The 12,744-nt window shown below is 41.2% G+C and overlaps 1 protein-coding gene across 1 annotated transcript in view; it reads left to right on the top strand.

Annotated features, from left to right (window-relative positions):
* Positions 1-12,744, top strand: part of ANTXRL (ANTXR like) — a 55,959-nt gene extending 43,215 nt beyond the window's left edge. The window contains exon 18 of the mRNA XM_038140856.1: positions 7,546-12,744. Within this exon, the coding sequence (XP_037996784.1) occupies positions 7,546-7,776 (231 nt within the window). The 3' untranslated portion in view covers positions 7,777-12,744. The remainder of the gene's footprint in view (positions 1-7,545) is intronic.

Genomic DNA, 12,744 nt, shown 5'->3' with positions numbered 1-12,744 from the left:
AAGCAGCATGCAATTTCTTGCTGAATGGAGTGTGATGTATATGATTTGAATAGCCCTGTCTTCAGTACTGGGATGGGCTCTTCATGTCTCTTTTCCTTGTGTGCCTAAGCTGAAAAAGTGGTATCAGGCATGAGAGAGCTGGATGGTGGGTTTATGTTCAGCAAAGTTTATTTTGCTGAAGGGTACTGGTCCTAGTTTGAAGGTCTGATTTCCCTGGCTGAGCCCTTTCTCCCTCAGATTCCTCATCACTGTCCATTTTCTCCAGTGGTAAATTGGAAGTAGCCCCCTTGTCTTCAGTGTATTCCTGCACTGGTTTTCAACCTAACTGAACAGACTGCTCCCAGCAGACCCATCCCTTGTTTCAAGCAGTGCTGTGCACAGCTGTGACTGTGAATTGGGGACCAGTGTCTGCAGATGTGTGTCTGGGAAAACTCTCAGTATTCTGATAAAAGAAACTACAGTAGCCTGGGATAGTGCAGCTATTAATCTTACTGCAAAACAGCTCCTGTTTTAATTGTCTGGTAGAACTGAACACAGTTTCCCTATTACTGTCTTTATTTTGATTTAAAACTTTTCCTTTAGATGGTCTGTAAATGTTTTTTCATGTTAGTAGAATTAGCTGAAGTTGAAAATATACCCTTGAAAAAGTTTCAATATTTTCAATTTTTGTTTTGGAACACCTTTTCTGTCTGAAACTCAAAGATGATTTGAAGTTCACAACACATGTTTCAAGCCTAAATTCAACTTATTTTGACATGCTTGTTTTACCTGAAAAAGTAAGACTTTTGGTTGTTGTTGAATTTTCCTTGGGCCAGCAAGTGAACTGAAAGATGACTTTTATTGCCGCTGTTATGTGTAATACATGCCATGGGTCTGTTTGTGAGTTTGTCCTGGCAGCCGACCTCCCTTGGTCCCTGGGGGATCCCTGGATGGGATTATCACACATTTAGTGTCAAAAGAAGAGCTCCTGCTCTCTCTCATCCCTTCCCCACCCCATAAACCCTATCTTCTCAGCTATTTGGCCCCCACAACCAGGGTGTCTGAGGACATACTGGACTTTGAAGGATTTTTTTTTTTTTCTCCCAGCTTATTTACAAACAAGGCTGGTGCCACTTCGCCTCTATGAGAGGGGCTCGGGGATCTTGTCTGAGCTTTTTGGGCAGCAATGTCGGCCATGCCTGGGCCAAGACAATAGGTTTTGTCCTGAATGCGTCAGTAGCCCAAGGAATTGCTGAGCTGTGTGTCACTGTCACCATGTGCTCAGCTCCTGGCCCATGTGCAGGATCTCATTGTTTGGGACTTGGGAGTCAGAGTTTGTGAGGCAGGGATTACTTTTCTCCATGGTGCTGCTCCAGTGAGCCAGGGTTTGTGGGTGCTTTAGTTTGGTTGCTAAAAGGAGAAAAATCAGCTATTTAATTATAAGATAGTTTTTGTGGACTTTGTGAAGGATTCACATGTGCCTCAGCTGCTTTTAAATATCACTGCCCCTTCCTGGGTCAGGATAGGTATCCTGTTTAAAGTTGGGTTATCTCCCACATCTTAAAGCTCAGGCTAATTCCTTTTGCAATGAGCAGAACTTTGGGTGAGCCCAGTAGGTTACACCTCTTGTAGCATCACCAGCTGTAAACAGAGTTTGCTGCTGCTAGAATCATCCTCGTGCATTTGCATTTTCATTTTGTAATTTTCTATTTGAGTTTATCTGATGTGCCTAAGGGCATTACAGGGTCCTCACTATTAGGGTGAGTGATTCACAACCCCACAGTGCAGTGATTTCCCTCCCCTGCAATAACTCCATCAGAGAAGGGAAGGAGAAAAAGTGATAGGAGCTTCCTTAGGAAGAGGCCAGATAATACACTGGGAAAATAATGGGCTGAACTTATTTTTCTTTTTAAAAGCAACACAAAAGGAAGTAATTACATTCTCATTGCTGGACACTGCCACTTTACTGGACCTTACTTTCAAAACCCTCTTCTCTTCAGTCAACCCCATTTTCTCTTATCTCTTCATAGTTTTGGATTACCATCATTGTAGGTGTCAGTCCTGAGCTGCCAAATAGCTTCCCAGAAACTTGTTATGTACAAGAGAGGACTTATTAATCTGGAATATATGTATGAGAGTCAGGTTATCATGCAAGCAAATATTTTAACTTGATGATATTTAATGTTTTGATTTGAGCCCTGATAACTTAAAATGGCTTCATATAAAAATTAATGACAATTTTATAAAATAATTGTTAATTATTCATGAAATAACCACCATATAATTAATTTTGATTATTATAATTCAATAATGAAATAATATAATAAGAAAACAATTATGAATCACATATTTATTAACCTGAAAGTGTGATCAGTCACCTAAGTGGTGATATGGGAAGTGCCAGAGATTCCAATACTTTACATTTCAACACAGAAATGATACCTGAGTCCCAAATGTAAGAGCAGGAGTTAGTAAAAGTTACTTGTATGTGCCTGAAAACCAGGCTGCCCTGGGTTTTATGTGACACACTGTTTCAGCAGCTCACTAATTTCTAGCCTGTCTGCTGCAGGGTAATCAGTGCAATTCCCAGGGAATCCATGAAGGTTTTAATGAGCCATGACATGTTGAGTGCACAGTCAGCGTGAAGCAGTGCAGTGTGAGGAAGCTTTTGGCAAAGGCTGATGCTCACAGATCCTGAGGAGCCAGCTGCTAATCCTGACACTTGTCCAGGGAACTCAAATATTGGGAACTCTGTACCACCTTGCTTCATCTCTTTCACTGTACAGGTGTTGTACCCATAATCTACCTCTGATAAATGGATTTACTAAATGGGTTTTGCTAAATGGTTTCCCGTACTGGCTGGTTTAGGATATTCTATGTAGGCGTTTCTGCTAGAACACTCTTGTTCTTCATTAGAAGAGGGGGTAGTCCCTAATTTTGACAAAATTCAATTTTTCCAAAAGTCACTGATCTTTAAGTGTGTTTATCTCTGTGTTTTCTGGGTCTGTGGATCAAAGCCTTCACTTAGCTAAAGTGATCATGACTTTTTGTATATGCTCCCTCTTGTGGTTTTGTGAGTAGCATAAAATCTGAACCTATTCTTTTGAGATTTAGAGCTACATTTTTATACTGAACTATTGAGAGATATTTAGGAAGTGAAGCCACATGCTGATAAACAGGTCCATAGCAAGCTGGCAGGTTCATCCCACAGATAAACATAGATAGCAAAACTGGAGAGAGAGCCCAAGGAAATTACGTTCATTTTGGATTTCAGCATCCTAAATAACACTTATAATAAATAATTATTATTAATTATTAAAATAATTAAATTAAATTATTAATAAATACTTTAAAATTATAAGAAAATTATAAAAATAATAAATAATAATTTAGTACTTCCTTACTGGGAGCAACTTCATTTTTAATTTGGTAGTCTAGTGTTTCAAATGGCCACGCTCAAACTTTAAAGAATTTATTTCATTTTAATCCATTCTAAAATGCAAGTATCATATTTTTTAAAAGATCAAAGATAAGAAAATTTAGTAAACTAAGTGAAGCTAACTCTTTTTCAGTCAGATACCCACCTCTTCAAATCCAAATTGCAGCACTCGGACTCTGTAAGCCAAACCAAGAGGGAATGGAAAATCAAGCAAAATTTATAACAGGAAGGATGTCTTTTATTAGGTCAACTAATGTAGCTGAAAATAAGAAACAGGCATACTTTTGTGTACAGGAATACTGACATGCACAGAGATGAAACTGGATTTGATTTTTGTTAAACACCAATGCCTGTATTAAAATGAAGAGAGAAAAGGGACAGCTCTGGCAGATGGCCTGGATTTTTAAAATTCTTTTTGCTGAAGTGCTGCTAGTATCATGGGTGAACAGACTTCCCCATGGCACTCTTTGAATTGCCTGGATTCTTTTAACAGTCATTTCTGTGAATTGAAAACTTGCTGAGTAGTAGCTAAAGATTTTGGGCAAATGAGTGCTGGGGAATGATGTAGTGAGTGCTGTGATGAAGATAGCCCAGCAACATGAGGCGGTGGCTTTCAGGAGGCTCCTCCCTTCCTCCCCCCCTTAAACCACACACAATAACACATCCTAGGTGGTCGAGGAGACTTTGCCTAGAAGTACAAAGTGCCTGAATTGCACATGTGATTGTTACACTGGGATAAAAGCTGGAGTCAGGACGAGGGCGGATCCCACTGCTTCAGTATTTGTACTTTTTGAAAAGCCAATTTGGCAAGCAGCATAACAAGAGCCTAACAAGTGGATGGACATATGGGGAGGCAAAATAATTGTGCATTAGGAAGAGGGTGCAGATGTGAGCTGCAGCAAGGGCGTAGCTCCATATGGCACGTTGCTGACCTTCGGTTGGTGCCTGAATGGCCGTACGCGGTGTGGGTCGCGCCGTCGGAGCGGGGCCCAGCCAGCCAGGGCTGGGGTCACACACATCATCTGCCTCCTGGAACACAACAAAGCAGCTCCCGACAGCTGTGGTGCCTGAGACCATCCTGGTATTGCTGCACCTTACAGCCCTGACACCGTCCCTGAAACACTTAGTGTATTCCATGCTTCTGGAAAAATATATACCATTACCACTACTAAAGTGGTGGTGGCTTCCTAATCCCTGTTAATCCTCTGTGCAGGAAGAGCAGAGATAAGTATGCAGGATACTTAATTTCTGTCTGTGTTCCCAGGGTTTAAAAGCCTTTATATGCCTTTGGAAAGGAAATAACTTAATTATTTCAAGCAGAGAATATTACAAATCCTGTGGTTAGCATGTTTATTTGAGAAACATAGCAGATTTTTTTTAATAAACTAACCCCAGAGGGATGTGCATGCTAGGTAGAATAACAGAGGCACTCTGTTATAAGGAGACTGTGATGTGTGGAGGGCTTAATTCTTCAACCTAGAAATCCTTTGACAAAATACACTTGATAAATCCAAGCTATCACTTATGATTTATTATCATTTGTTCTTCCCTTTCCCTTTTCAGCTGTTAATCCTAACACTGGCTTAGAATTTGGCCCCATTTTATCAATGGCTGCTTGAAGTGCTCAGGAGGATTTGCTCCAGTATTCACCAGAAGTCTTTGATATATGAGATTGTAGGCTAACACTGATAATCTTTTGTGAGGAAGTGTCACAATACATACATCGATCATCCAAGCCTCTATCTGTCAGACTCTCCCAACTCAACCGTATTTTTCATGACACAATGCGGCGCATGGCCTTTAAATTACCCATCTGTCTGACAAATCAGTGAGTGTGGCAGAAACTGGCAGCAGTTTGACGTCGCCTATCACTTTAACTGAAGTGAAAGTAATGCAAACAGATTTATGGGATCCCCTTTGATTATAGACTATGAATATATTTGGAATTGATGTTTGTGAGAGAGACACAACAGAGGGGCAGGAAAGGCTTGTAGGCAAAAGCACTAGTGTTGGGTTTGTAGCTTTGCATTTACTATGAGGGAGATTGTTCTGTCCTAAATTTTCCCTGCCCATATGGTACATCTCATCTGAGCACCTCTAATCTTTTTTCTTTTTTGGTTTTTTTTTTTCTCTTTCATCCTGAGTGATTATTTAGCTGCTCTAAATTCATAACTTTATAAATATCAAGGCTGAGTTTTCTAAAATTAATTTAATGTACAGCTGTTAAATATATCTGTAAAATTCATTGCATGTCAGTAAATACTGCTGAATTTCCAAGTGGGCTCTGAATACAGGGGAGCACAGCAGAAGACAAATACCGGGCAAGAATGGTTGCTTGCTGCAATGCTGATGAGGGCTTGAGTTCTGTGATGGAGCAGAGCAAAGTGTTTACTTGGCTTTTTTGATCCAATGGTTTATCTTTGCAGAAGTAACAAAGACCTTGGCTTTTGCCTTTTGCCTCCATGCAAACGCCCTGGCCCCAGTATAGTATTGCCATGAACCTGGTTCATAACCAAAGTCTGGCATAGCAAGCCTGGATTTTTAGGAAGAGAATTTTATCCTATTCACTGATACTGTTGCTTAAGTGTAGTGGTGAATTGTGATGGTGAAAGCTGTGACAGAGAACTACTGAGTGTGTCTCATGTGCAGGCAACAACATGCCCATTCAAGCAACTCGTGTCTACAGCTGAGCTCTGGAAGCCCAGAGCCATTCAGTTCAAGTAAGTGGTAGGGTACTTAACCCTTTGGGTTTTCATGCATTTGTAAAATCATTTTCTGAGCTCTGGAGCTTACACAAGCTTCTTTTGAAACGCTGCTTGCCTTTCTTCAGGGAAGCCATAGACTTAAGTGATTCCCCTCTCTCTAAAGAAATAGTTTTCATGAACAAAGGTGCAGGCATTGGAAGTCACTCAACAAAACAGTTGTGGTTCTGCCCTAATTATGTTTGCCTCGTTTCCTGAGGAAATTGTGATTTGTGAGTTTGCCACAGAAACTCAGCTTGCTCTCTAAACACCTTCAGAGTTTTCTCGTGCCAGGCAGCACTGAGCCAAGAGAATCTGTGACTGATGTGGGTTTTTGTATTCCTGCTGCCACAGCCATTGGTAGCTGGGGAGGATCATGATCTACAGCTGCTTTGAGATAAGTTTTCTATATTTGGAATCCTTCCCCTGAATTTGCTCAGGGCATGTTGTCATAACCTCGAGCTGAATTTAGTTTGTTGATTCCAGCCTATCTGAGGTGCCTCACTGAACTTGCCATGTAGCTTTTGCATTACTTAGGAGCCTCTGGCTGCTTCCCACAGGAGAGGCTAGGTGGTCTTTAGGGTCTGTCTCTCTCTCTCTCTCTCTTCCTGTCTGGAACTTGGTTAGTGGGAGCCTTGGCAAAGCTTTATTTTGCTAAAGGAAACCCTGACATATTTGCATTTAGCCCCTAGTTGACTAGGACATCCCCAGTGCTTGCTTTTTTTTAAAATCCAAGCTACTCCTGTTTTAAAATTTCCACATACAGTGTTCCCATCAGGTGCTGCCTGTCTGCATCGTGCATCCATCCTGAAAACACACTCATGGGAGAGCCCCCTGTGCAAGTCCCACACCTCGTTGGTGTTTCTGAGGGGAGCCACATCTACACTGGAGCACAGAAGACACGTGTACTATCCCAGTGTAATGTTTAAAGCACAGACATCAGCCAGGCTAGGATCACTTTGAAAATGAGAGCTATGGATTGTCTTTGTTAATGTCATTGCTCTGATATAATCTTGTATGAGTTTTTTTCAAGCACAGCTTTGCAGTCAGGGATCCCCCCAAGGCAGGCATGACTTGGGTGAAGCTGTTGCTTTAGGCATGTTGTGCAGCTCTAGGCGTGTAGTGCAGCAGAGAGCACATGTGAGCACAGTCTCAGTGTGGTCCCTTTTGGTTTAAGCCAGTCCTAGGCTGTTTTCTACAGGCAGTAGCTGTGAAAATCAAGGAAAGTACGAGCTTTAATTCAGCATGGTTTGAATGTAACTTCTAGGACCCAGTCAATGATACTGGAGGAAATGTAGCCTGACCTCTCTGCTTATAGTACCTTTGACAAGCTACTGATGAGTCAAAGTACCTGCTTTTTAATAATGATTTTTTCTTCACCTCTAGGGAAGATGCATAAACTTCACCCGTGTGAAGTCGGATGGGACCTCTGCCCCTTACAGCCCACCGCCAAAGCTGCCATTGCGCGACAACGCTCTCCTCAACAATGCTCCAAGGAATCCTTCCTCTCCTGTGTCTCTGCAGCCTCCTTCCAGGCAGCCACCTCCTGGACCACCTCCATCCCGAGCCCCTCCTGGACCTCCTCCTTCACGCCCACCCCCACAGCCCATGGCTTAGAGTGCAGCAAAACCTGATCGACACAACATGTCTCTTTGCTGAACACAGCATATTTATTGAGTATTGGTTTACAGTTAAAGATATCAGAATTTGTTGCTGGTCAGCAAAAAGAAAGAAAAAAAAAAAGGGAAAAAATATTGCCAAGTGTCAATTTTATTGTATGAATATATTTATACCACACATGCTGAGTAAACATTCAGTGGAACGATTCAGAGCTATGGGGCATAGAAACAAACCAAAATGATCATCTAGATACAGTAGCAGCTTTTGTGTGTATACTTTTAAAGATCAATTTAGATAGGACAGTTGTCTGACTTGGTGTGTCAGATCATTCATTAATAACTTTAGCCGGTACTCGTGCATCAGGGGCTTTCATAGCTGCCGCCTACAAGTTGGTTCAACATAGTTCATTGAGGAATTTGCTCTTTTTTCCCAACAGTACTGCATCCAGATGTTAATATGGATCAACAATTGCAAAGATGACTTTCTGCCTTTGGTTCTGCAGGTGGAATTTCCATGGAAATTTTAAGAGGCCTATAACAGTAATGAGGTAACTTAAGACTATGTGCCAATAATCTAGCTCAATGATCTATCATAGAAGAGGGATATATTTTTCCCCCTGGAAAAATTCAGTTTTGAGCCTGCCATCTCTGCATATGTTTAGACGTGGTTGCATAGGATAACAACTGAAGGTGAGGTACTCTATCTAGAAATCCAGATTTTGTACAAGACTTGAGTCCATATTTGTCCAAAGTTCAGAGGAATTTGGAGAAAAATATTTTGGCTTGTTGTTTAGTTTTCATTTACAGAAAGAGTAGTCCAAAAGGAAGCAAACATACACGGAATTTGAGCGTAGATGCTGTAGTAAGTAAACAGAATGTTATTTATATCAGCAGTATTGAGGGACTGATCCTATTGCTATTTGATTGGATAAATTTCTTTTTGATCTGACTGCCAAGAAGAATTTGATCCTTTTGTGATTAAAACTTAAATTCCTCTTTGAGCAGCTCTTTCTTTAGGCAGTTCAGATCCCACTAATATGTAATCCTGCAGTCTACCTGTGGCTGAGAGGCATGGTGTGAAGAGTGAGTATGAGCTTTTATCCCTGTTTTACATGCTTGGCTGCTCTCCCATGCCCTCAATTCTGGGTGTCATCAGGAGGCGATGTGAGCGCCCACACAGAGGTGGGAATTTTTGACGCGGGACTGTGGGCCAGCCCATTATTAGTGTTCACTAAGCAATACCTGAGTGGGTTGTGCCCAGAGCATTCCCTAGTGAATCAAAATAACACCTGAGCTTGCTTTTTTCTCCACTACTACCTATTGTATTGGAGAGGAAACCTATGCTGGTCTGCTTTGGCACTGGTATGTTTTTAGGATAGTTGTAGAAATAATGATATGTTGCATTATGACACAGCATATACCTATTTCTCCATCTGTGTGTGGGTGTGTAACACATCACGGTAGTTATTGGCACATAAGTCTAAGATAAAACACTAACTGTAACGTGCAGTTGCTCCAGATTTAAGACCTTTTTGTGCAGTTGTTACAGGCATATAAAGTTGTACGGCACAAAGAGAAATCAAGCTTAATGTTTCCAGTGGAAGGCCCACTCGCAGAACACCACCAAGCTCTCATCAGTCTACGCTGATCACTGTGACATGCCGTGTGTATGCAGCTGAGGCTGTCAAACATGACTCAGAAGAACCACAGAGCCTCTTTCTCCTCTTGCACTGCTCTGCTCTCTTGAGCTTAGCTCTTACCTCATGTATATTGGTGCAGGTAGTGGAATTATGGTCGTGAGTGCCAGCTGGCCTTGGAGCTGTTCTAATTTAGGCCAGAGCCAGCAAAGCACTTCTGCGTGTATTAAAATGTCCTGCAGGTCAAGAGAAACTTCCTTATGCCCAGGTATTTTGCTGACCTGTAACTTCATTGTGATCAGAAAGGAGAATTGGGATGCACTCAACCCTATCCTCATTCTTTTTAGACACTTGAATAGGGACTGCATAATTTGGTTCACAAGAATGGATTTCTGTTTGGAGGGGGAAATAGAGTATGTGTGTGTGTGAGTGCCTGTGCTTATGTGTGGGAACTGTGCAGGTTTTGTTTGGTTTCTCTTGCTCTACAAAAATTGCTTGAGAGTTGCACTCCTATGAATAGGAAGGCCTTTTGCAGCCAGTGTGACACAGAGTCATCACCTATCTCTGTTTGTTTCAGCTGAAAGGTGGAACTAAAACAAGTCCTATTTTCCACTGCAGTTCTGGTGAAACTCTGTTTTTACCCCAATGAAAGGAACCGGATGACTGCAGTGAGAGGGCAGGAGGAAGGGTGGGGGAAGATGCTTCACAAGCAGAGATCATTGATGGCCATTATACTGGTAATATGGAAACCCTACAATAACCTTGCTGGGTCTAAGACCATTTGTAATGTGCATGTACAGTGAACCTAACAGCTTCTCACGTTGGTTGTGTGAGAATAATTAGCCAGCAAATGCTAACTAGAAATTGAAATGGCAGAGGACAATAAAACTGATACCCATGCCAGGACAAAGCAGAGCATTAGAGCTTTAACTTCTTGTGGGGCTTTAACAGATCACTGCTCTGTAGATGCCAAGTCTCTTACCAGCAGGCAGCAGTGAGATTGAAGCAGTGACTTGGTGGGTCCAGAGTTAACTTTAGCTAATGAAAAAGCCTGGGAGACAGATTTTGTCTTGTCTTGCACCTGTAGAGATCTTGGGAGAGGTGAGTAGAGTTGGCAATTTGCCCTCATGTCAATGTTGATGGAATTTGACTCCCTACCAGTGACAGTGGAGCTGTTGGCTTAGGCAGGGCTTCTCACAGTCACACATCCAAATGCCTCTTGTTTGCAGTTGAGGAGAATATTGGTCTATGCTATTGGAATAGACAGTCTTGCAAACACATACTAACAATTCTTCACAACTTTCAAGTGCAGCAGGAATAGGAACAGCCTATGCTTTGCCAAATCCCAGGTGAATGGATTCATGTATGATAAAGCAGGAACCACCATGGATTTGAGAATTAGATTTGGCATAAATGGAGTTTCCTGCATTCTCACTGTAAAAAAAAATTAAGCATTTGGTGTGTAACTCAAGTTTTGGCTGCAGCCTCTGTGACAGGTGCACTGCAGATTTAGTTTGCTGGTAAAGCAGAAAGGGAAAGTGAACTTTTTTGCCTTTAACTGAATTTTCTCTGCAAAGGCGGGAGCAGTGAATATGCTGCACTGGCTACAGAAAGGCCTTTTGGTTGTACAGAAATGTACCCATTTGCAGTGATCTCAGGCACTGTAACAGCAGGAGAAAGTAGTTGCTATTTTATCATCTGTTGAGCTTGATCCTTACCAGGTATAAATCAAAATAGACCAACTGAAATCAAGGCAGTAATACTGGTGTCCATCAGCTGAGAAATGTCTGAAAATAAAGGAAGGGACAAAATCCCTCTAATGGGACTGTTGTTTCAATGTTTGTTTTGGCATTCTTGTATGTGCCAGTTGTGATTACAGTAGTTACACTGCTAAGAAATGTTCTCATGTGGGAATGATTCCCCTGTATTTTCCAGTATATAGCACCATTTAACTTTCTTAACTTGTAAGAAGTGAATATCTATGCTTCCCCAAATCCTAGAGGAAAATGTGGATTCAGGAGACCTTGGTCTCACACTTAGTACAGATGTGAAATGACACAAGGTGCAAAGCAGCAGGGAGAGAAATTCAGTGTGTTTAAACCTGATACAGAACCACATTGATCAAAGCATGTTTATGGCCATTTTTCAAGCTCAGTGCATGTGTTGCCATCTGTGAGAGTAGCCTGCAGACCAGACGGTCCTAAATAGAAAAAGAGAAAAAAAAAAGGGAAATAATCAGCTTCTCATGTGAAAGAGCAAGCATAACAATGAATGACATTATTTCATGAACTGTACCAGTTCAAATGCATGTGCACCTGGTGCTCCTAATGCTTTTTAGTCCTGTTGGTCTTCAGACAATACGATCAGTAATATGCTTCTCTCTTTAATCATTTGCTGTTTTTATTGTTGTTACTTTGTTTTGGGTTTTTTTTGGGTTTTTTTGTGGTTTGCTTGGTTGTTTTGTTTTTGTTTTTTTAAGAAACATTTCACTGAGAAGACAGCCCTACTTCTGTAAATATAGAGTTTAATTTGGAGGAGACAGCACACTTCTGGATGTTACTGCTGGACAGTTATTTATTAAAAGGGGCTCAAGGTGAATAAATAGAGGTGGCTCAGGATACATGCATGCAAGTGTGATAATGCAGTATAGCATTTTCAGTTCTCTGTAGTTTTGGGACAAGGGGAATTTTTGGGTCATCCTAGTTTTTTTAGAAGTTTGTTACTGATATACCTTTAAATAATGCAATAGAAATTCCTAGCATATAACAGTGCTTGAACAAATGTGTAGATTGCGATAGATTTTTAATTTGGGAGATGAGGAGAAGGGTTGTGAGGGAAAAATGTTTTAGGAAATATTTTAGTTTTTATGGGGGTAAAATGTACTGTACTCATTTTTTTAATTTTTTGTTTGTTTAGAAAGATGTAGTGTTTTCAGAAACAGCGGGGATGTGGGCTGATCCACAGCTGGGGCACGGAGATGTGGGACAGAGGAAGCAGTAAGATTTTGGAGGGATAAAGAAGCTTTACATGGGGGTGTGGGGTTGTTACTGGTACATGTGGTGCAAGTTTCTGTAACTGACATGCTGCTTCCATGTTATAATCATGTAACTTCATGCATTTTAGGCACGTGCTCTGTTTTTCTGAGAAAACCTTGCAAATGTAATGCCTGCATGCAAATGTGGGAGATGTAGCCAAAATCTTATAATCCAACATAATGTAGTCTTAATGGCTTCAGAATCAACAATAAAAGTGCTTACTGGTTAAACACTACAAAGAATTTTATTGCAGGGTCATTTTAAGAGGCCATAATCTTCTCTATATCTTCTTTC

This window comes from Motacilla alba, chromosome 6 (genome assembly GCF_015832195.1).
Source record: "Motacilla alba alba isolate MOTALB_02 chromosome 6, Motacilla_alba_V1.0_pri, whole genome shotgun sequence".
NCBI lineage: Eukaryota > Metazoa > Chordata > Aves > Passeriformes > Motacillidae > Motacilla > Motacilla alba.
Note: the sequence above shows the minus strand (reverse complement) of the source record. Positions and strands in the feature narration are given on the sequence as shown.